Below are 25,008 nucleotides of genomic sequence, written 5' to 3'. Positions count from 1 at the left end.
TAAACAATAAATTCAGGCATGGTCCCCTCCTTCCCTCGCAGTAAAGCTTCTCCTTCTTCCCCCTGCCTGTACAGATACTGTCTTTCTTCTCTTCTGTGTCTTCTGTCCAGCTCATGTCTGGAAATGAGCCGAGGGCCTGCTGGCTGTCCACCTGCCAGCTCCCTGTGCTGTGTTAGTGCCTTATCCACAAGGCACTGAGCATGTGCTTTATTTCTTGGAATTCTTGTGTTCTCTTATCAGTTCCCAGACCCCAAGAGCCTCCATAGACTCTCATTTCCCCTTGAAGTCTGTTTTGGACCCAAATGGGACCAGTTGTTAAGATGATGATTTTTGTGAAGGACATTCCCCAGTTGCCCCAATTCTGAATTATGCTGACTCTTCCTGACTCTGAACCTTGACTTTCTTCTTTCTCTGCTGCCCCTTCTATGCCTTTTTTCCCTTCCTATCCCTCACTCTACTTTTTTCTCAAGAGGTCCTTTCTATCCAGCCTTTGAAGAGGTCACTTTCTTGAGGGATGTGCTCAGGCTTTGCTTCAGCAGGAGCCAAGAGCTTAGCTGAGGCCCAGGTCAGATTGTGAACATCTGCTGGTATGGGGGCAAAGGGAGAGTACTTAGATGCCAGGAATTCTCTCTCTTCCCTGTCCTGCCCCTAGCCTTCTCCTTCTGCATAGTGTGTGTGCATGCATGTAGAGTTTTGTGTTTTGTAGTTGCTGATGCAGTTTTCTGAGGTTTGGGCTATGGACTGAAACCCCAACTTTGACAAGGCTCCCTGCTTCTTCTAGCCTGGATTCCCCACACTTTCACAATCTGTGTCTTCTCCCTTTGGCCGTTTCACTATCTGATGGTGACAGACACCCACAGGAGGATGGAGAGTATGTAGTTGGAACACACTGTGGTCTTGGTATTACCTGGTCCTGATGCTGTCACAGGGATTGAGTGCCGTCAGTGTTGTGGGTGTGTGCATACACAGGTGTGTATACAGACATCCTGATGAATTATTTTTAGTTGGCATTTATTGAGCTGTCACTATGGTGACAGCTTACCCTGTGGTAAGCACTTTATGCACATCATTTCATTTAATGCATGCAGCAGCTAAGGAAATTAAAGCACAGAGAAGTGAAGTAATTGGTTGAGGTCACACAGCTGATAGAGACAGAGGCAGTGTTCAAACCCAGATAGCGTTGACTCCAGAGCCAGTGTTTATAACTACTACATTATTTGACGTCCAGGCTCCATTTGGACATAAAGTGGCCCTGCAGATTGGTAACCAATGAGTATTGGTGCCTAGAGTTGACATTTTTCATTGGAAGTGTGAGCCTGGAAGATGGAACCATGTAGTCACCAAATCCCAGCAACTAGACCCTGTAGACAGATGATCAATTCTCTGCTAGACTTGGCTTGTTTAGTCATCTTTGGGTGGGGAAGTGAGAAGTAGGGGTCTTCAAATGGGGCACCTGGGTGGCTTAGTCAGTTAAGCTTCTGATTCTTGATTTTGGCTCAGGTCATGATCTCAGGGTTGTGGGATGGAGCTCTGTGTCAGATTCCATGCTCAGTGGGAAGTCTCCTAGAGATTCTCTCCCTCTCCCTCTCCCCCCCCTTCCCCATGCCCTCTCTCTCTCAAATAATAAATAAATAAATCTTAAGAAAGTCTGGGATGCCTGGGTGGCTCAGTGGTTGAGCGCATCTGCCTTCGGCTCAGGGCATGATCCCGGGGTCCTGGGATCAAGTTCTGCATCGGGCTTCCTGAGAGGAGCCTGCTTCTCCCTCTGCCTGTGTCTCTGCCTCTCTCTGTGTGTCTCTCATGAATAAATAAATAAAATCTTTTAAAAAAAATCTTAGAAAAATCTTGCAATATATTCCGAATACCCTTCCATGTTAGCAGATACATTGCCATACCGTTATTATTGAAACCAATTTCTTCAGTCAAATTCAACTTATACTCATAATAAAAAAAATTCAAACGGTACATAAAGTTATAAAATGCGAAGTTAACCTTCTCCCAGGCCTTCTCTCTGGAGGGGACTATCTTGGGTAACCCTAGGGAATATATATATTATGCTTTTTAGCATACCTAAATAGAAGCATTCTATACTCATTGTACTTTTCTTAATATAAAATCCTGGAGTTCTTTCCAGACCCTTGTGCATGGCTGTATCTTATTCATTTTCTCTGCTGCATCTTATCGAGGAACTATATAGTTTATTTAACTAGTCTTCAATTGATGGACATTGTTGTTACCAATTTTTTCTTTTATAGAAAATGCTTGAGTGAGACTTATGCATGTTTTGGAGTACACGCAAGTGTGTAAGCAGTAGTACAACTGTATTTGTGGAGTATCATCTTAGTCGCATAAAGTAGCTCAAAGAGAGTGCATTAAAAAAATGATAGTGCCAAATTGTTCTCAAAAAATTTTTTAGGGTGAGCTCTTGCCTTCTGCTAAGTTGTCAGCCCTCTGGTGAAGGCGTTCAGGGGTAGACACAGGACAACTCTGAGAGCACCACCTCTCTCCGCCCAGCTGCCTGTTTGGTTTCCTGTTTGGAACAGCTCTGTCTCTTCCTGCTGTGGCAGTCCCCTTTGCTTCCTCTGAGTCCAGGTTCCCCCTCAAGGTGATGCCTCTAGATTTTGGTATGATACTTTATTCTGAGGTGAGGGAGGGTTGTCCCATGTTTAGAAGCTGACTGCTTAGACCCTTGCCTCCATTTGTTGGGTAGCTAGTGGCTGGGAAAGGGACCCTGGCCTTCTGTGCAGCCTCTTTCTTATACCTCATTATTATTTCCAGAACCGCTTAATCTTTAACCTCATCGGCCAGGGCCGAGGTTTATGGGGACTCAGTTGCTTGATAATTGAGCAGCCATTTACTGGGCCATCAACAGAGCTGGTTGGGAGGGATGTTAATGGGACCCCATTAATGAAATGGCAGTTAAAATTCTTTGGCCATGTTGTTTACATCAGGCTGCCAAAGCTGAGCTGAAAACCTTTTAGCCATGGGATGGAAAAGTCATTGGATTTCACGTGTTCATGGGGAGAAATAGCCTTCTTTTGACTGAGTCATTTGAGATCATGGAATGAAGTGATTGAATTAAAGGCAGCAAAAAAATGTTGACAAATCATTTAAAAAACATGAGCCTCTGACTCAGTGAGGGTTATCTTGTGAAATTGCTTCCTCCAACTTGGCATCATGAAATGATGACAATGACAGTAATGATGATTGTAGGAGTTCTTACCATTTCGGAATGCGTGCTAGGTGCCGGGCATGATGGCACAATTCCATAGATATTACTTCATTTTGACCACGTGGCTGTGAGAGGTAGTTACTATTTTTCTGACTTATAGATGAATAAATTGAAATGCCAGAAAGCTTTAGTAAGTTGCCCAAGATCACATGGTTCGTGAGTGGCAATACTGGGATTCACAGTGAGGTTGCCTGATACCGGAGCTTGTGCTCTGAGCCCACTACTTATTTTCACACCCACCCAGGCTGGTACAGCTTCTCTGTCTGGGGCGGTTGCCTCACTCCTGCCTCCCTCTAGTTTTTTTTTTCTAACTCAAAGGTGGCAAATGAAGCAGTAGTGCAAGATGTAGCTAGTTTTGGGAGAACAAGGTTCTTTTAGGAAACTTCCCTTATCCTTCTATTCTCTGGGTAACAGGGAACTCCGTGTGTTGAATCAATAACTGTGAACTGCACAGTTTTGATGTAGTTCCTTGTGTGGGTGTGCGTATGTATGTGTGTGTGTGTGTGTGCATGTGTGTTAGAAAGGGGGAATTAAGTCACCTGGGAAAGAGAGCTCATATTCCACCATTCCCAGGGAGGGGAGAGGTAGTAATATTTAGAGTATAAGGGCTAGTGGCCATGACCTTTGTGGGAAATGGTCAAGGTAGAGCTCTTTTACTTTCTGTGAGACTTTTCCCTGGAGCAGGGAAACGGTGGGCCCTGAAAGCCAAACCCTGATTCAGGAAAGCTTACTTCTGCCCTCCAAAAATAGGGCAGTAGGGGACAGAGAGATGTAAAGCAATTCCATTTGATTGTTTTACCTCCTAAAATGTTTTGATCCTGTTTGTGTGTCCACCTGTGTCAGCTAGTCATTCCTTGGGCAAGTGTGGGTGTAGTGGGGAGTGGGGAGGGTGGTGACCAGTGGTTCAAGTCAGAACTACTCATTCCTATTCCCTGGGGCTGCTGGCTCAGGGAATAATGGGGTTCGTTTCTTCTGTGCAGGTCAGAGAAGGCGTAGATGGGTTTTCACTTCCATTTGTTCTGGGCATGTAGTTTAGATGACTTGATTACAGGCTTAGTTTATTTCATCCCATCAAGAGGGAGGAATGGGTTGGGATTAATTTGGGAGATTGCCCAAGCCCTAGGCACTCCTGAAGAATGGGCAGGGACGTGCAGTACATGCAGATGTGCTGGACACAGAATTCAGTTTCAAGCAAGACAAAAGGTGCAGACCCTGCTCACCTGGCATTTGTGGTCCCAGTAGGAAAGAAAGACCTCACATGATAAAACAACCTGGTTAGGGCTATGATAATTTATTATTTTTTTGTTTTGTTTTGAGTTCTTTGGAAGCATAAGAATATCACTTCATCTAGCCTGATGGGCAGAAAGATTAGGGAAAAAAATCTCATTTCAGAGGTAAGGTCTAAAATTTGAACCCTGAACTGACGCCAGAGTGTTTAGAACGATACTCTTGTAAGGCTTTGTTTTGTTTTTAAAGAAAGATTTTTAGATTCCTCTTTTCTTTGTCTCTCTGCAATAGCAACCCTAAGAATGATTCTTAGGGTGCTCTGACACCTATATTGAATTTTACTACAATGGCATGGTTAGGACAAATTATCATCATCTTGGGGACTAGGAATGTTTGTTGTCATCCTAAAGCCTTGGTATTTAAAATCCCGGCTTTACCACTTACGGCTGTAAGTGTGCGATCCTAAGCGCATGGCTAAATAGCTTTCAAAGCTTCCATTTCTTGATTTGAACAATGGGGATATTGATACCTCAGCAGGGTTTTGGGGAGAAGTGCATGCCACAGTACATGTAGAATGCCCACACGACGGGAGCTACTCTGAGGACATGCCCTCGGCTCTCTCCAGGTCTGCTTCCTTGAAAAGATGCAGCTGCGCCCCTGGAGCAGGCCTGTTCTCATCCTCTTAGCTTTGGGAAGATGTGTGTGTGTTGCTTGATGGGGAAAGGACATCAGGTTATCTGGTGTCCCCTGCCTCCCTCCATAATCTCTCATCTACACAGACAGGAACAGACATACAAAACTTGGAACGTAAGCCATGTGTATTACTTATGGTAAAGGCTGGTTAATTATGACTCTTAACCAAAAGCCTAAGTGACTGTTCCTCCCTTTCCCTCACCCATTCTCATTCTTCTTTAAGGAAAATGAAGGAAAAAGACCAGAAGAGTTAGAATTTATTATTGGAGAGCTCGTTTCTAAAGAGCTAGCCCATGGTGAGAAGACAATGTGCTCCCTGTCCCCCACAATCTAGCCTGCTTGGCTCTCCATTGTTATCTCCTGGAGCCTGGCACAGTTTTTTCAGTAAACATGTTAGATGAGTGAAGATACAGCCTAGGCTCTAGCTAGACTGGGCTGTTGCCGTTTCCTGGACAGTCCCTGAATTTTCCAGCTTCCATACTGTAAATTATACCTGGAGTGCCTCTCCCACTTGTGGCCCTGTGGATTTGGAGTTGGAGTTATTGGTGCCTTGTCTTACCCTCTTAAAAACCTCGTAGGCATCAACTCTGCTTTCTTTATTTTTGAAGAAACACTGCATCTGGCACATTATGCATACGTTCTTGAACACTTGCAGTGATCTCAGTAAATGTGAGTTACTTGTATTTGCTAATTTAATGCTCATACACCTTTATGAAATAGGTACTATTTAGCCCCATTTGACAGATAAGAAATTGGATCATATAGCACTGGAGAGTTTGTTGATGGAATTAAAGTGGGTCTCTAAAGCCTTTGGGGTCCGCAGCTTTATCCACAGGACCTGCAGTCCTAAGGCATATCTCTGATGCACTGGAAAAGCTTCTCTGTTGAACAGTGCTGCCCACAGAACTGGACTTTGTGAAGCAGGAACATGGACTGATGTAATAGTCATCCTTCATTTCTAAAGAGTTTCTTAAAGATCTCAAAATGGCCTCATCTGTATACATATTATCGTCTCTGAGCTTCAAAAGAACCTTGAGACCTACATCAGCTATTACAGTCCCATTTTATAGATGATGAAGTCGAAGCCTGGAAAGAAGTGACCGTAAGAGGTGGAGTTAGGGCTCAAACCCAGAGACCTCCTCACACTTAGCCAAGGCTCCTGATTGTATTCTCCTTTATTTTTCATTTATTTTTAAAGATCTTATTTTATTTATTCATCACACATACACACACACACACACACACACACACACACACACAGAGGCAGAGACACAGGCAGAGGGAGAAGCAGGCTCCATGCAGGGAGCCTGATGTGGGACTCAATCCTGGATCCCAGGATCATGCCCTGAGCCGAAGGCAGACACTCAGCCTCTGAGCCACCCAGGCATCCCTGTATTTTCCTTTAATATGGCAAAGAAAAGCAAAGAAAGAATCCACAAACAAGTGTTAAAGCTAGAAGATTCTCAGGGAAGTATCTTCTGGGAGCAGAGGTGTTCCTTTCTGGGAAGCAGCTGGGAGGAGGGCTGACTTGAATACAAAGTCTGCTGGGGAATCTATGTTTCCCAGGAGATCAAGTTGGCTAGAGCATCCTAGCTTGCTTTCCTATCTTGTCATTTCTGAGCATCAGTAACAGAAAAGGGGGGTTGATCCCCAGGCCATGGGCACTCAATTCTGTCTCCTCAGATAGCAGGGGATGGGAAGGAGTTTCCCTCTTTGCTGCCTTTCATTGTGTTTCCTGCTCATTCTCTCCAAATCTCCTGGGTCCCTGCATGGGGAGCCGCTGCCCTCTCCCTCCCAGCTGCCCCCTCCTTACCAGCTACTGTTTCCTGGAAGGATTTCTGGAAGGGTTTCAGTGGGAAGTTCCAGATGGGCACAGCAGCAGCCCACTTCAGGAAGAAGGGACCTAAATTCAAATTCTGTGGTGCCCCAAAGTGGGGGAGATGGGGAACTGTGGGGGTTGACTGTTTCCTACCTCGATTGATCTTTGAGAATCTCTGGTTTGTTCACCAAACCACCTAGAATACACATCACTGTGCTTCATCTTCCTTTGCAAAATCCTAGCCCATCTACCTTCGGCTTTATGAGCTTTGTGGAAGTACTTTTCATATCCCAGGTTTTAACTTCTTAACTCCTCCTATTCCCTTCATTCTTTTCTCTCCTCCAAATGTCAGGGTTTTGGTCAGCCAAAGATACAGCAGGAAGCCTGTGTGTGGCTCTGGGCCACAGGAGTGTTGGTGCTGCTTTGCCTGGCTCTCCTGCTGAGCTCAGCGTTGGCAGGTCTGCAGAGTCTTGATGTCTTGTATTTTGTCTTGCTGTGGTGGCTGCTTTTCCTCTCCCCTATTTCTGTTGTTGCCAGCAGATGGAGGTCTCTGGTCCAAAGACTTCTTGGACCACAAAGGGCATGTAGGGAAAATCATGTTGCTTTCTTGGGCTTCCAGGCCAAGAATGAATTCCCATCACCCAAAGGAGATTGTTCACTTGCTTTTATTTAAAAAGTTTTAGGAATGGAAACACCTGGGTGGCTGAGTGGCTGAGTATCTGCCTTCGGCTCAGGGCATGATCCTGGAGTCCCAGGATCGAGTCCACATTAGGCTCCCTGCCGGGAGCGTGCTTCTCCCTCTGCCTATGTCTCTGCCCCTCTCTCTCTCTCATGAATAAATAAATAAAATCTAAAAAAAAATTTTTTAGGAATGGATAATTTAAAAATAATATTGTATAGTCTTAAATATTAAGGAACTCTTTTGAGAGTCTAACTTAAAATCTAACTTAAAAAAAAAAAAAGGTTTTTAAAATTAATTTATTTGAGAGAGAGAGTGAGAGAGCACAAGTAGGGTGAGGGGTAGAGGGAGAAGCAGATTCCTCACTGAGCAGGGAGCCTGATGCAGGGCTCAGTCCCAGGACCCTGAGATCATGACCTGAGCTGAAGGCAGATGCCTAACGGACTGAGCCACCCAGGCACACCCTAAGATCAAAGCTTTAATTAAAGGCTTTTTCCTCTTGATGTACAGAGAAGCAAGACTAGCATTACTTTATGGCATTTGCCTCCCTTCATAAAGGATCTCCCTTTAAAATTTTTTTTCTATGTCCAGACATTCCTGAGCTTCTTGATGGACAGGCCTTAATTGTGAGCTCAGTAATCTCACTGTGCCAGTGGGGAGCAGGTGGGGAGCCCTTTTGGTCCAGTGAAAGATGGACAAGATTTTTTATAACTGGATCTCAGAGTAAAACACTAACATTTGGAGGCTCTGGATGAAGGGTGTATATGAGAATTCTTTGGATTTGAAATTATTTCAACATAAAGTTTGAAATGGTATTTTTAAGGAATGATTTAAATCTTGGTTTGGCTTTCAGGAAGCCAATGAATGTGAGAGCAGAGCTGAGTATGGTCTGACTTCCCTTTTCATTGTGCAGGTGCAGCCGAACTGGTATGTCCCGGGGCACGGAGGGGCTGGTCAGACCACTAGGGGGTAGCCTACAGTGGGAACTGGAAGGTGAAGCCTCTAGAATTATCCAAAAAGACACAAGGCCAGAGAGGAGCCACCAAAGAAAGAAGAGTGGGAACCCATAGCCTGGAAGGAGGGCAAGGAACATAGATGCTCCTGGGGGCAGTGGGGCAGAGCCATGAGAGGCCTGAGGAAGGAGCCCGGTCTGGGGCACGGGACCCTGTGATCTCCAGAACCTGCTGCACCAGGAATTGTCAGCTCCTGAGCCACTGTACCTTGGCATAGCTTGCAAAAATGCCCATCACAGCATGAGAGTGAAGCAAGAGGAGCTATTGTAGCTCTATTTCATAGGTGGATAATGAGACCTAGGGAGGTGGTGCCATTGCCTCAGGGTCACAACTTGCAAATGGCAGAGTCAGCATTTGAGTCTAGTTTCCCTCTTTCTGAAATGTACACTCCTTTACTGACCTTTCACTGTCTCTACCATCACAGGATGGTGGCCTGGGCAAATGTCAGGGTAGGGATTATACTTGGAATTTCCCTTGCATGAACATCTGGCCTGTGTGTTTTGTCTCATTCTAGGTGTCTCCCAGTTGCCCTCCATCTTAATGGTTTCCACTGGTCTGCCTGTCATGGACCATTGCTAGCTGTCGTGGGGCCAGCTCTGTTGCTTCTGTGCCTGGACACATGCTTAGTTGGGCTTCTTTGTGAATCAGAGACCGTGGTAGGCTTGACTTTGGACCCAAAAGGATGATGCCTCCCGCCAGCCTTCAAATGTTGACTTAGTACCAGAACCCCCAGAGACTTCCAGCCACACAGCAGTTCTGACCCACTTTTGTTTGGCTGAGCTGCAGGGGGCACCATCTGCAAATCTGCCAGCTTGTGCCTTGAGGGGAAATGAGCTCAATTAAGTAGGCAGGTCCCAGTGAGGCTTTTCTGCAATGCCATTATTAATTGCATGGAGCATGGAAAAAATATAACCTCACATCTCTCTGCCCCATTTTCATCTCTGTCGATGTTCAGGATGGAGGATCACACAGAGGGATTTCTTTGCTGCCAAACTAAGAGGCTAGTTTCCCTTCAACCAGGATGTGCTTTCTCTTTGCCTCTCTGTCCTTTTTCCTCATGCCCACCCCTAGAGTCCCCAGGACTTCATTGTGAGCTTCACCGATTACCATGGCCACAGAAGGGCAGGAGTTGTGACTTTGTTTTCTGAACTTCAGCCTTTTTTTTTTTTTTTTTTTTGAGCAGAGCAGCACTTTCCAGAGGTGATGCTGGGGGAAGAATTTCTTAGCCTAAGTCTGGACCAGGTGTGCAGCTTGATATCCAGTGACAAGCTGACCGTTTCTTCAGAGGAAAAGGTATGGCATGCCCCTTTGGTGAAGCAGGAGCCTCTCACACGGGAGGTAGATGAGAGGGATTTGTGGTTCAGTGAGGCTGTTTCTCTTTTTCACCAGAAAAAAAAAGCTTATTTTTTCTCCTTTTAAATAATTAGAAAAAGGCCTTCTGGCCCATGACCACTACCTTTGCTATCTGGACTCTTTAGGAAGAAATAATGCTGCTGCTGCTAATGGCAACAAAACTGCCTCCATCAACTGGATGTTGACAGTTTGCCAAGGACTCTGCTAAGTGCCCTGTTCTCTGCATTTTAATCAACCTTCATCACAGCTCTGGAAGAAGCAGGCATGGCTCTTGTCCCCACATTACAGATGAGGAAAAGTAACTTGGAGGAGTTAATTAGCTTGTCTGAGGTCACTCAGCTGGTCACTGCAGAGCTATGGTCTACCTGTCACCTGGTCTTAGCCACTGTCCCACATGGCCTTTTGTGAGTATCGTTGAGCATTTAAGCCAGAGCCGACCTTTGGGGAACATCTATTCTAATAGGGGATTGGAACTTCTACTGTTGAGGAAACTGAGGCCCGGAGGAGTGATAGGATCTACTGAAGGTCACACAGTGAGTGGCCATGGCGAAACTAGAACTGGGTCTCCTGATACCTAGTTCCCTACCTCACTGACTACATACCACTTCTTTGGTGCTGTTGGCTTGACTTCTGCCCACTGCTTTAGCCGACCCGTGAGTGCTGATCTGTCCTACCTCTAGGTCTTCCTTTTTGCTGATTCCTGCTTGGATTATCCTTCCCTTCCAGCTCCACCTGGTTGAATTCTAAACCAGTTCCTATTCCCCTTCTACCAGGAAGAACTTCTGTACTCCAAGACATGTCATCTACTATGCTGAAAAATAACAAAAACTTTGGTGTTGGCCAGTAGGGTCCAAATCTCATCTCTAGTATTTACAAATTAGTTGGTGACCTTGGGTGAGATAGATTGCTTCTTCATCTGTTCCCTCATGTATAAGGTGAGGATAGTAATAGGGCATATTCCACAGGGTAGTTGTGGGATACAGTTAAATGGGATAAAGTGTGTAAAATGCCTGGTGTCATACCTGGTATTAGAAGGTGCTCATTCAGTGTTAGCTGAGTTGTTTATTGATCATGCATCTGGAATTTATTCCTTTCTCCTCTGTGTTCTAGGATAAATCACCTTGTTCTGCTTTCTATTGCAGTTAGTTTTGATCCCATTCTACCTCCTCCATTCAACTGAGAGTTCCCTGTTGGTAGCAGCCACATCTTGTTATTCTCTGCATCCTCAGAGATGCTCAATAAGTGCTTCTTCGATTGTCTTAGTCCACTCATAGTGTACAAGCTTGAAGTCCTTTTCTGAGGAAATATTTAAGGAAAAGCCTTTGAGAAGGTTCTTACATTGGAGATGAGTGTCCAAAGCCACATATCTAGAGAATAGGGTGGAATCACAAGCCCCTGCCTGTCGTCCTGCAAAAGTTTGATCAAGAAGTAAAGCAGTTGAAAAAAAAAAAAAGAAGTAAAGCAGTTGTTGATTGGAATCATGGGCTGCCCCAAGAATTCAGAGGGATTTCCAGAAGGTGACTGGCCCAACAAGCTGGATTGTCCCTTAGGCCCAAAGAGCCTCCTTCTTCCATTAACTGATGTGAGATATCACCTACGGGATAAAGAATGCCTCTGGCTAGGCCATGGGCCCCTTCCTTTCCCGGCCTCAGCAGCAAAGACTTGCTCACTTCTTGTCAAGCCTGTTTAATGTCTCCTCTGGATTGTGCTACCAAATTGGCACAATTTGAAAGAATGAACTAGTTAGTTGGTTGACCCTGCAGTTGTTGGTACTGTTGGCCAGTTTGGGCCCTGCTTGAGTGTGTCCTCAGGTATAGTCTGAAGAAATGTAAAAAGCTGTATAAGCAGCATGATTTGCATCAACTTTGTGGGTATTTGGGTTGAGGTGGGAAGCCCTGCTACCTTTAACTCCTGCTGGCCCATCCCACTCTGAGATCATAGTAAGCATTCTTCAGGTGAGGGCTTATCTGTGCTTGCTGTGTCAGGGTGGTGGTGGAGGCAGGTTGTTAGTAGTAGGGAGAGGCGTTTTTGTGCTCTGGAAACCACTGGGGCTTTGAACTCAGGAAGGCCTGTTTCCATGCTGGACTTAATGCTTACTGGCTCTGTGGTTTTCAGAAGTCACTGGTCTCTTTGATCCTTCATTTTCTTCCATGTAATATGGGCATACTAAGAGTACCTCCCTTATAGAGTTAGGAGGATCACAGATACTGGGTGTGAAAAATCAAATGTAGTGTTCAGCAGGTGGTAATAAATGGCAGCTGTCATTGTCATTACCATACTCTTCTGTTTTGAGGCACCACTGACAATGGTAAATGGTATCAGTTTTGCTGCTGATAATGGAGAATAAGCCATGGAGTTATTGCATCTTTCCATAAGCAAAGAAGTCTGATATTAAATCTACATGCTTAGGACATGGTCTTTAGTGGCTCTCATTCATTCATATGCTTACACAGGAGTTGCTTGCTATGTGTAATTGGTGTTTAGAATGTAGGTATTTTTCACGTTCAAATTATTTGTAACTTCAGAGTTATGTGGTGCTTTCCATAAAGTAGATTACTGATGATCTTGATCCCTTTGATACCTTTAAGATTGGCAGTATATAGTTTTCTTTTTTTTTAAAGCTGTATTTTTAAGTAACCTCTGAACCCATGCTTTAACTCACAACCCCAAGATCAAGAGTCACATGCTCTACCAGCTGAGCCAGCCTGGCACTGCTAAGATTGACAGTATAATTTTGAGGCTTATCAAAGAACAGTGGGGTTTGGCCTGAGTTTTCTATTTCTAGTTTTATTTCCCCTTAATTGATTACAAATTGCTGGAAGCTTTTCACAATTAGATGTTTGTTGCTTGGCTGCTAGCTCTTTAGGCTTTGAAAATTCTGTGATATGTTCCAAGAGATTTGGTGATTTCCACTTCCCTTAGTTATATTTCATAACAGGTAATCAATCTCTTGTATGTGCAATAGCCTTTTCTTTCAATATTGCATTGTAGTGAATTTATTGGAATATATTTGAAGTAATATCAGGGATCTTAATTTAAGCCAAAATTGAACTTCATTTAATGTTAATATTTGCTGGGGCACCTGGGTGGCTCAGTCAGTTAAGCATTTGATCTTGATCTTAGCTTGGGTTTCAATCTCAGGGTCATGAGTTCAAGCCCTTCATTGGGCTTCACGCTGAGTGTGGAGCCTACATTAAAAACAAAACGAAATACAAAAAACAAAATCTGCAGAAAACTAAACTGCACAAATAATCGTATATATATTCAGCTAAATCCATACTTGAACGGCAAATCAGCTTCATTATGACTTCATTTCCTAAAGCCCACAGATTTCTTTCAACATATATTAAAAAATGCAGCCAGATTTCAGATATTAAAATGTGAAAAAGCCAAGCATCTTAACAGGGAGGAAATATGGTATTTTAGTAATGAGGATTATAAGTGGTGTGGCTGTGGCTAGGCCCAGGCAGTTTGCTTGTCAAGGAGTTTGAAAGTAGAGGTTCTGTGTGTGGAGTGGCTGAGTTCCAATACAGTGTCCACTGCTTTACTGGGCTGAGTGACTTTGGGCCAGTTATCTGTCTCACACTAGAAAGTATGCACCATATACAGTCATGGATTTTTCTGTCTTATGGTCACTTATGGTCAGAGTGGTATTGGTAACAGGTTCATGGTAGACACATTAAAAAAAACCAATTTATTGAATGAATAAGAGAACTTCTCTACATCTTAGTTTTCTCATATGTAAAAGGTGGATAATGAGAGTAGAGTATTTCTATCTTATGGAGTTGTTCTGAGGATGAAATCAGATGACACGTAAAAAGTCCTTAGCCCCCAGGAAGTGTTCATTCCTGTAGGATATGATTATTGCTGCTATTATTACTGCCACTATACTTCTGCTATTCTTACTACTGCTCACTGTTGACTGGGGGCATTTCTCAAGGGGACAAATGAGGCATTTTCTAGAGCCTGAGTTAGTCTGGATGGTTGTGTGACCTCAGCCTGGTGCCTAGCACGGGCAAATTGGGAGTAGCCTCTTGCTCCCCAACGTTCTCAGCCCTCTTGGCCCCATCTGGACTTCTCCCAGGGCTCAGATACTGATCTTCCTCCAACACCACTTGCCATTGCCCAGGCCTTATGTTCTCCACTAGCCGCAAGCTCTTTAAGGACTACGAGGGTGCCTTCACCATCTTTGTGTCATGCACAGTCCCTGACACAAAGTCCCTAGTGGTTCTGTGGAGGGTGCTGAACAGATATGCCCTGAGGGAGTGAATGGGCAGCCTGGTGCTGGACGCTGTCCCGAGCCAGCTGAGGTTATGGGAATAAATTTTCACATTTTTCCAGAGAATAAGGACAAAAGTGGGAACTAGAGGTCAGAGGAGACATGGATCCCTGCCATTTTCTCTCCTGTTTTTCCTTTGTGTAGTTTCAGTTTTAAAATTCCTGTTATTTGAGGGAGGACAAAAGGACCTGGGAGGAGTTACAGAATCATGAGTCCTTTGGGTAGGACCCCTCCCCACTATGACCCCTGACCATCTCCCCTTCCCAATGGTAGAGCAGAGGCACACCAGAGTAAGCCCTTCACATTCTCCTGTTTCTTCCACAGAGGAGGTGTCTTGGGTCACAGCTCTGCCTGTGAGCAGATTGTCTGTTTAGTGTGTTCATCTTTGAGACCCAGAGTTTGGCTCTCACCATGGACAGCTTCTGTGACCCAGGGGTGGGCAGACTAAGCAACCCTCCAGGACAGACCCACTCTAAGGAGAAGAGTGATGACTCTCAAGTTGTAGTGCAGGTTTGCCACTGAATTGCTGGTTAATAGACTTCTGAATCTTTGCTTTCTTAGCTGGTATTTATGTTTCTACTACTCAAGAATTCTGTGCCCTTCTTTTGAAACACTGTTGAAGTTTTCAGAGTGAGTAGTAATGGGGAAATGGCCCACAGTTTAGATACAGGTCAGGAAGACATTGGTTAGGTCTCTTAAAAAATTATAGTGTCAGGTGTGTGTTATAATGAGCACTACCGCTTACTTTCTGTAAGATTACATATTTAATGTGCTGTTGCCTCCTAAGCCTGTAATTAGAAGCCAAATACTGGTATCTTCTGAAAGGGATTGGGTCCTTGTCTCCCAGAATCATTGATATTGCATGCCCTCCTGTCTGAACTCTTAGCCTTTCCAGCCAGTGATAGGTGGAGGATGCTGGCTGGAGCTCCTTGGCTACTGGTTTAGATTTGAGTGCTTGCTGCCCAGGTATCATCCAGTGATTGAGCAGGTGCATCCTGCTGCCTTGCCTGAGCTGTTGGAAGCCCCACCTTACTATGAGGTCAGTAGTCAGAGTTGCCAGCTTTTCAGCTTGCAAACAGCCATCTGGCCTGGTCCCTGGTCACAGCATTACTCCTTTTACTATCCTCGTGCAAGTGCAATTCGGTAAGCATCTAGGAGCAGAATAGCACAGCACTATGACCAAAAATCTCCCTTGATTGGCCACCATTCTCCAGTACATTTCACACATCATTTCCCCCCCCCCAAAGTGACATTTGTATTGAAGTAAGTTCACAGGGACATGAACAAATAAAAAGTGTGCAGGTCAACTTTCTGCAAAGTGAAATACCCTCCTACCTAGCACATACATCAAGAAATAGAACCCTTTTCCCATCACTGCCTCCCACCCCAAGAAGCATAACTACCCATTCTAACTTCTCATGGATTAGTTTTGCCAGCTTTTTAACCTTACATAAATGAAATGCTGGGCTGTGTATGCTTTGCATGTGATTTCTTTTGCCCAGCATGCTATTCGGCAGATCATTTCTCTTTCTACACAAAGTCCCAAGTCAGAGATTATTGTCCCCATTTTGCAGAGGAGGAAACTAATGTGCTTTGACAATAAATAGCTTTGTAATATGAAGCTAACTGCATCTGCCTGCCAGGCCCCTGCTCTCTATGAACACATGCGCACACCCTGACAGGGAGACGGAAGTGAGTGACACTCAGGACCATTAAGAGCTCACAGTCTGGATACAAAGCATATCCTTATGTGGCTGAGAGAAGTAGTTGCCTGTAGTCAAAGTTCAAGGAAAGCACTCTCGAGTATTTTATTGTTAGGTGGGGAAGACCTCATAAAAAAAGGGAATATTTGAGCTAAAAATCAGAGAATAAGAGGATTTTGGAAAGCCATCATGGTTGAAGGGATCATAGGACTATAGACGTAGAAGTTTGGAATACCTTATTTTACTTGGGGGAGTGGTAAGCAATGTGATGAGAGCCCAGGGTCTTTGGTAGGGGTGGTGGGAGAAGAGGCTGGAAATGGAATAGGTTGGGGGGTGAGGACTTTTTTTTTCTGTAGGTCAGTATTTACTCCACTGTGTGCCATAAAGCTTCAGTGTTTATGAGATACTCTCAAGTCCGACACATTTAGGAGACAGTGGCTAAACATGGGAACCAGGTTAAGAAACTGAAGGTCGTCAGAGCTTTTATATGTTAATGAGCTTTATAAATGGCTCAAGGAGATGTGGGGGTATGTATGTATGATACATGCTCCAGGCTCATTTACTCCCAGAACCTCTTTTACTATAGAATGTCTGCTGCCCCTGATATTCTGAGGACCACATGATGGAGGCTGATTTTCTTTGGTTGCCCTAAATATTCTGTCATTTATTTTACCTGTTGATTTTCCTTTTTTTGCAGTTCTTTCCATTAGTGATATATAATTTTTGATTATGAGACCATCTTCAGAAGATGTTTTGTCCATGGGAGTCTGGGTTGCCCTGGGCTGTGGAAGTGCCCTAGGGCACTCTAGGGCAGGTTTACTGGTTTAGAAACTGTTTCTATATTCCTTTTTGTCTTGAGTATCCTCTGCGCTATCTGGATAATGTCACATCAGAACCCAGATCTGTATGTGGTGTGAGCCTGGGGTTCTGATTTCATGAAGATACGGTTTTTAACTTCCCTGCCTCCAGGAGATGGTGAGCTCCCCTCCCCCGCCTTTCCCTCGCAGATGGATGGAGTTTGTCTAGTCCCAGTATATGGGACGGCAGGTGAATAATGCTGTCCACGGGGAGCCTGTGGCATAGACATTCTCCCTGATAAGACACCAGCTTCCTGATCCAGACGCCATTCTACCTAGTAATGGCCTTAGCTTCCATTCAGCTGTCAGACTTGCTTTCCTTCTCATTTAAAGCACCCAGGCACTTCCCTCTTTCTTTTTACTACGACTCAAAGCTTTATTTTTTGCTAATATGTCACTTTTTACGTGTTTGGAGCTGTAGGGGAAGATTCCTTCCAACTCTGCTCCATCTGCCATATTGACTGCAAGGCATTCTCTTTTTTTTTTTTTTTAATTTATTTTTTTATTGGTGTTCAATTTACTAACATACAGAATAACACCCAGTGCCCGTCACCCATTCACTCCCACCCCCCGCCCTCCTCCCCTTCTACCACCCCTAGTTCGTTTCCCAGAGTTAGCAGTCTTTACGTTCTGTCTCCCTTTCTGATATTTCCCACACATTTCTTCTCCCTTCCCTTATTTTCCCTTTCACTATTATTTATATTCCCCAAATGAATGAGAACATATAATGTTTGTCCTTCTCCGACTGACTTACTTCACTCAGCATAATACCCTCCAGTTCCATCCACGTTGAAGCAAATGGTGGGTATTTGTCATTTCTAATAGCTGAGTAATATTCCATTGTATACATAAACCACATCTTCTTTATCCATTCATCTTTCGTTGGACACCGAGGCTCCTTCCACAGTTTGGCTATCGTGGCCATTGCTGCTAGAAACATCGGGGTGCAGGTGTCCCGGCGTTTCATTGCATTTGTATCTTTGGGGTAAATCCCCAACAGTGCAATTGCTGGGTCGTAGGGCAGGTCTATTTTTAACTGTTTGAGGAACCTCCACACAGTTTTCCAGAGTGGCTGCACCAGTTCACATTCCCACCAACAGTGTAAGAGGGTTCCCTTTTCTCCGCATCCTCTCCAACATTTGTTGTTTCCTGCCTTGTTAATTTTCCCCATTCTCACTGGTGTGAGGTGGTATCTCATTGTAGTTTTGATTTGTATTTCCCTGATGGCAAGTGATGCAGAGCATTTTCTCATATGCATGTTGGCCATGTCTATGTCTTCCTCTGTGAGATTTCTGTTCATGTCTTTTGCCCATTTCATGATTGGATTGTTTGTTTCTTTGGTGTTGAGTTTAATAAGTTCTTTATAGATCTTGGAAACTAGCTGCAAGGCATTCTCAATCCCTGTGTCACACTCCATTCATTTGTAGGATTAGTGCCTTGAAATAGTCTTTCAGCTTGCAGGCATTCCTCTCAAACCATGGTGCTTCAGTCCTTCTCCTTCACAGAATCAGACTGGGTGTCTTTATCCTACATAGGCAGCAGCGGAAGGCTGAACAATTCCCAGCAAGGCAATACCACCGTTTTAGTTTTGTCATCACTTTTGTTGTTTATATGAAGTCACATATTTGGCAATATGCTGTCCTAGGAGGAGAACCATACACTCAATCATTCTCACTTTGACTAACTTATTCATTTTCTCAGTATATATTTATTGAGTACTATGTGGCTGATAGCATGTTATTCACATGAGAGACATTGGTGAACAGATCAACATAAGATCCCTGCCTTTGTGGAACTTAAAGTCACATGAGGGAGATAGATTTTATTAAAAATATACAGAAATAAATAGGTTTTATCAAATATGTACAGAAATAAATATAGAGTTACAAACTATGAATGAAATGTGTTACGGACATAGAGTGGAATGAAAGCCAGTGGTTCTCGTTTCAGCTCTATTACCAATTAGCTGCATAATGTTTGGGCAGACCATTTCCCCACTGTCTGCCTTGCTTTTCTCTTATATGAGTGACTCTGGCTGCTTCCCAGGGCTCTTGTGAGTCTGAGATGAAGCAACTACACAAAGGAGCTGTTAAGTGCCCTATAAAATCTTAGGATGATGGGACTGTCAGAAAGATGAGTGCAGCTGAGTAGGTTTTCTATAGTCGGGGAGCTTTCAGACCAGGAAATCTCCCAGCCAGTGTTATGCTAGTAAATATTTAACAACTGGCTCTGCAAAAAAACTTCTGAAAGCCCTGATTTGTTTGCTGATTCATTTGCTAATTTCCATGGTGTAAATACTTCCATCAAGGCTGATTTCAAACTACCAGTGTAATGTCACTAAACACCAAGATGGGAAGGAACTTGCACAATGAGCTCCAGCTCCATCCAGTACCTCACTGTTCCCAACAGTCCCTTGTGTGGGCATAGGACAGAAAGCAGGAGTATGATTCACAAAAGTCCTGCTAAGCTTCAGTTTAAGAAATGACAAGCATTCTTTTCTAGTAGTGCTGTCTTCTTGATTGAAAATCCTGGCAGTGGGCAGCCCTGGTGGCTCAGCAGTTTAGCACCACCTTCGGCCCAGGGCCTGATCCTGGAGACCTGGGATCGAGTCCCACATTGGGTTCCCTGCATGGAGTCTCCCTCTGCCTGTGTCTCTGCCTCTCTCTCTGTGTGTTTCTCATGAATAAATAAAATCTTAAAAAAAAAATCCTGGCAGTGAATGCTTGGATGCTATTGGCTCAATCCCTGGGAAGGAAGAGTATCTAGCAGGGGAATGTCCTAAGAGCACATGTGTGTGTGTGTGTGTGTGTGTGTGTGTGTGTGTGTGTGTGTGTGTTTAATTATGATTATGGTTGTTGGAATGTAGTTTCCCAAGTCATTGGGCTGCCCAGGTTTTCCAGCTTATTGTGCCTCTGAGATGTAATATTGCACAATGTTAGAACTTGGGTTTTGGAGTTAGAGGTGGGTTCACATCCCAGATCCACTGCTTCCTGGCAGTATGACCTTGGATAGTAAGCTCTCTGAGGTTGTTTCACATCTATAAAATGTGAACAATGATATGTATTTCACAGGATTTTTGGGTGAGTTAAATGGCATCATGCATGTAAAATGCATAGTACAGTGTCTGCTGTTCTTAAAATCAGCATTTCTCAAATCTTTAACAAATTAAGTCCATGTTTTGGAAAAAAAACTAGTTTTTTTCCCTGATCTTGTCAAAATTGGCTTCTTTTCCTCCATCCTGTGCTTTGCTCTGAATCATCCTCAACTGGACCTTTTCCCTTGCCATGTCACTGCCCTGCCTATTTTTAACCGAAGTCCCCTTCTTGATTTTCAGAACACATTTTGAAAGCAGTTGCCAATGCCCCAGTGCTCCCCATTCTATTCACAGGTCCAGGTACAGTGTGCCTGGCTGCCTGCCTCATCAGAGAGGTGGTGTAGGGGGTTCACCTTCATCTGGTGTTCCGGCTAAGGCTTGTGCTTACATCGGAAGCATGGGGAGCCAAGAACTATGAAATTCGATTTTCTCTATCCTTTTTCCACCTAGCAACCTTGTAGCCCTCAAGAGATTGGTTTTGGAATATGAAGCAGTAAGGAAGTTATGCTCTTTTCTTTGTTTAAAAGTAAAACCCTAAGCATGCCTTGTGGCAGCTGATTTCATCGTGGGATCCATAAAAAGTGTTTTCATCTGAGTACACATCACGCTGTCCTGTGATTGAAGCTACAGGGCTTCTGCTTAGATTTCATAGACTAGGAGTTGAGACCCTCTTCCTATAAAACACCAGATAATAAATATTTTAGGCTTTCTGGGCCATAGAGTCTCAATTCAACTGTGCTGTTGCAGTGTGAAAGCCACAGACAGTATGTATAAACGAGTGAGTATGGCTGTGTTCCAGTAAAATTTTATTTATGAAAACAGGTGGCAGGCTGAATGTGGCCTGTGGGCTGTAGTCTACCAGCCGCTGCTGTGGGCCTGTAACAGGCGGCTGAGAACAGTGGATAAGAGCACGAGTGCTGGCCCTGGAGTCTGTGTGAACCCCAGCTCTGCTGCTTTGTGGCCCTGGGCTTGGGCGAGGCACTTAACAAGGGTTACGAGTATCTGTTCATTGGGCTCTCACGGGAGTCCAGGGCGACAGTGTCCACAAAGGGTGGTGCAGGGCCTGGCACACGATAAATACCGGCTCCTGCTATTACTACTCGTTGCCCCCTTGCATTGGCTGGTCCCTTAACAGGAGGGGCTGTGGGAATGATTTTAGGCACATTTAAACACCAAAGCTAGTTGAAAGTTTATTTGCTTGTTTATTTTCTTAACATGGCGTCTCAATGAGAAAAACACATGGCTTGCTCTAGCTGCCCAGAAGGTCACCGTTGTTGCTGAGTGCTGTGGCTTTCACAGCCCAGTAGGTAAACAGTGCAACTAAATGGAACCAGTCAGACAAGTCACGCCAAAAATAAAGATAAGTTAAATATCGACTTCATTAGACTCGGCTTGCTTTTTAGCTTTTATAATGAAGACCAAGCTGGTTGACGGGAAAGGGCATTGTCAGGAAATCCCACCTCCTCAAGGACTTCGTGGTTCATCCTTGAGCAGAGCTTTGTCAGCTGGCCACCTGCTCTGTGTCCAGCATTGTGCTGGGCAGTGGGGGTTGTGTATTGAGGAGGGACACTTCTGACCTTGCAAGAGCTCGCAGTGTAATGAGGAGCAGAAGACTGTTGGATAACCGCGTGTCGAGGCAGGATGGGACTGTGGTTGCTCACCAGCGAATCCAGCATGGTCTCCAGTTTCCTTTGGCCTCTGATATCAGTCCTCTTCCCCCCCAGCTCTGCTCCTTGCTCCAGCCTGGACAGCTTCCACTGCCTCCTTGCATTGCTTATTCTGAACTCGTGTGGTCCATTCATTCATTCAAAAAATATTAGAGTATGTATTATTTGCTATTAAGTAAGACAAGGCCCTGTTCTTAGGGATGTGGACAGCTACTTGGAGCAGCACATAGTCACTCGCAAACCAGTGCTGTGAGGGTGAGGGATAAAGCTCTGTGAGAGCAAATAATCTTAAAAAATGAACTGGAGAAGGAGGATTTCTATGGTGTGTGTATGTTTATATTTGTGTACATAGGGGTTATTTTTTACAGAGCTGAGATTTTTTAACAAACTATACAAACTTTTTTTTTTTTACAAACTATACACAGAGGCTGCTCCTCTCTCTTCCATTCCATTCATTTCTCCTCCCTTCCCTTTCTGATTGATTCTTTGCCTGTTTTGAGTATACCCAGCCTGACTTAAGTTTATATTTAGGAAATAAGGGCGAAAGCATTATGAACATATCGATACACACAAAAATATATGCAGGGTTAGAAAAATTAGAGATTTTTTCTACCCCTGGGAGTTTTCAACTTTATGCCATATTGTAAATTTAGTTGTCATATTTATCCTTTTCCCTTAAAATTTCTTTTCCTCTCCCCTCTGCTGTTCATTTTGAAAAATCTCAAACCTATATTAAAGCTTGAAGGCATGCACATTCATATGCTCTTAACCTAGATTGACCAGTTAACATTTTGCTTCATTTGTCTTATTTTCTCTCTCTTTACATATTTAATCTTTTATTTTGCTGAGCCATTTGACAGTAAGTTGCAGACATCATAACATTTCACCCCTAGCATTTGAGTATGTACCTCCTAAGAACAAGGAAATTATCTTTTAAAACCATAAAACCATGATCACACCAAAGAAATTTAACACTAATACAATGATATGAGCTAATACATAGTCAGCATTCAAATTTTCTGACAGTCTCAAAAGAGTCCTTTATGGCTATTTCTTTTAAATCCACGATTCAATCAAGGATCACACATTGCATTCAGTTCCCATGTCTCTAAATCCCCTTAATCTAAAACTCTCTGTCTTTTTCTTTCTTTCTTTTTATAATATTAGTGGTTTTGGAGAATTCAGGCCAGCTGTCTTACAGAATGTTCCAAACATGGAGTTGTCTGTTTCCTCACTGTAAGATTCAAGTGAAACATTTTAGGAAGAAACTAGAGGATGCTGTGTCCTTCCCATTATGTCACAGTCAGGAAGATAAGTTTGTCCTGTTATTGGTGGTGCTAACTTAGGTCACTTGTTCAGTGATATCTGTCAGATTTTCCCATTTAGAGGCTGCCCACTCCCCTGCCATGTATTTCATAAGTAATCTGAGAGGTGATGCTTTGAAAACTGTATCTTGTTCCCCAACAATTTTTCACGCAGTGATTTGAGCATATACTGGTGAACTTTGTTCAATCAGTTATTATATTGATGGTTGCAAAATGATGTTTTTCTGTCATTCTTTCTACTTTTATTGGTTGGCATTTGGTCTGTGAAGAAGATCCCTTCCCACATTTATTTTTTTAAGATTTTATTTATTATTTATTTGAGAGAGAGAGAGAGCACACACAAAGGGAGAAGGAGAAGCAGACTCCCCGCTGAGCAGGGAGCCCGACCTGGGGCTCGATCCCAGGACCCTGGGGTCATGACCTGAGCCAAAGGCAAATGCTTAACCCACTGAGCCACCAGGAGCCCCAACCTTCCCACACTTTTAAAAGTATCCTTATGGATTCATGGGTTCTTTTTTGTTCATTGTATTATGATCCATTACTATGTTTTTCTTTTCTCTGAGAATGTTTTCTTTTTTCTGAGAATGTTTTCTTTTTTCTGAGAATGTTTTAAATTGAGTTATGACTTATGCACAGTGAAATGTACAGATACTACGCATACAGCCTAATTAGTTTTCACAAATGCATATGTACATGTAAATCCCACCCTGTCCAGATATAGAACATATCCATTCCCCCAAAAAGTTCCCTTTGGCGCCTTCCCAGTCATTCCCCATCCCACTTCACCAAGACTAATCTGATTTCTTTCTTGTTCTCTTTGATGTTTTGTCCCAAATATTGGCAATGAAAGCCCCATTTGTTGGCTCTGTATCCATTTGATGTGTGCATCTTAATCTTTGAGCACTTTTTTGGGTTCTGGCACAAGAAGGCATTTTATTATTTTTGCCAGTTGAAAATATCCCGTACTATGTATACTAGTTAAATAATTTCTCCTTTATTGAGCTTTAAGTTGCTTCCTTTTTATTTTGTTACCAAAATGCTGCAGCAAACATCCTGGAACACATATTCTTTTGTGAACAGCACTTTTGTGAGTATTTTTTGTAGACTAGGTCCTAGAAGTGATATTTCTCAAAGAGTATGCACGTTGAAATACTTGATTGATATTGGCAGATTCTTCCCTCCCCTCTTAAAGATCTGTGTTAATTAAATTTCCAGAACTAGTGCTGGTATCCCTGCAGCCTTATCAACATTGGATTTTGTCTGTCTATGTGAATATGGTAGCATGTAGAGTGTGATTTTGGACTTCTTCTTGAGCATGGTGCACATCCAAACCAGAGAGCCTCCTTCTTGGTTCCGAGCCTGATTTTCATTTGTAGACAAATGAAATCTCTCCTCAAGGGAGAGGTTAAACCAAGGAGAAATTTTTGACAGGAAACTCTCTGTCATTTGTTGACACACTCACCATTTTACAGCCAGCTTTTGGCAGATGATATTATTGTCTTGATTCTGCACTAACTGCACTTAGGAGATAAACAAGGAGAGGGATTTACGTGAGGAGCATGGTAGCCTTCCCCCCCCCAAGGCTTCTGGTCTTCCTGAGCAGTCTTTATAAAATTTGATTCAGAGTTCCTGTTCTGTATTTCTATCTTTAAATAACCATGAGACCTGATTTTTATTTTGCAGTGAACCTCGGTGAGTCTCTATTTGGGGTAGCAGGTTTATTATAACCTGTGTGTATGTGTGTGTATGTGATCTATTACTCTGATGTCTGCTAACAGACAAAATCTTTCCATTTTTTTAATTGTAACTATTGAATCTTAGGTTAACCACCTTCGTGAATGATTTGGACGTTGGACATTTTTTTTCAGGCTGAGGAAACTCTTTGAAAGCTCTTATCTCTGCTTCAGTTACCTGTGTTGATTTTCTTTATAGGTATTTGAAGCTGTGATTTCATGGATCAATTATGAGAAAGAAACCCGTTTAGAACACATGGCAAAACTGATGGAACATGTTCGTCTCCCTCTCTTACCTAGGGATTACCTGGTCCAGGTGAGTGCTGTATGAAGA

General features: G+C 43.5%; 1 protein-coding gene across 7 annotated transcripts in view; it reads left to right on the top strand.

Annotated features, from left to right (window-relative positions):
• KLHL3 (kelch like family member 3) overlaps positions 1–25,008 on the top strand; it is a 114,019-nt gene that overhangs the window by 49,069 nt on the left and 39,942 nt on the right. For 5 of the 7 annotated variants that reach the window (XR_005366714.1, XM_038552245.1, XM_038552244.1 and 2 more), the window contains one exon: positions 24,874–24,990. Coding sequence is in view for 6 of the 7 variants with exons in the window: in XM_038552245.1 (XP_038408173.1) it covers positions 24,874–24,990 (117 nt within the window). In the remaining variant the exon portion in view is untranslated. Of the gene's footprint in view, positions 1–9,846; positions 9,957–24,873; positions 24,991–25,008 lie in introns of all 7 variants that reach the window. The other 2 variants (XM_038552243.1, XM_038552247.1) reach the window with 1 other exon arrangement.

This window comes from Canis lupus, chromosome 11 (assembly GCF_011100685.1).
Source record: "Canis lupus familiaris isolate Mischka breed German Shepherd chromosome 11, alternate assembly UU_Cfam_GSD_1.0, whole genome shotgun sequence".
NCBI classification, from domain to species: domain Eukaryota; kingdom Metazoa; phylum Chordata; class Mammalia; order Carnivora; family Canidae; genus Canis; species Canis lupus.
The sequence above is the reverse complement of the archived record's forward strand: the minus strand, read 5'-3'. Positions and strand labels throughout refer to the sequence as shown.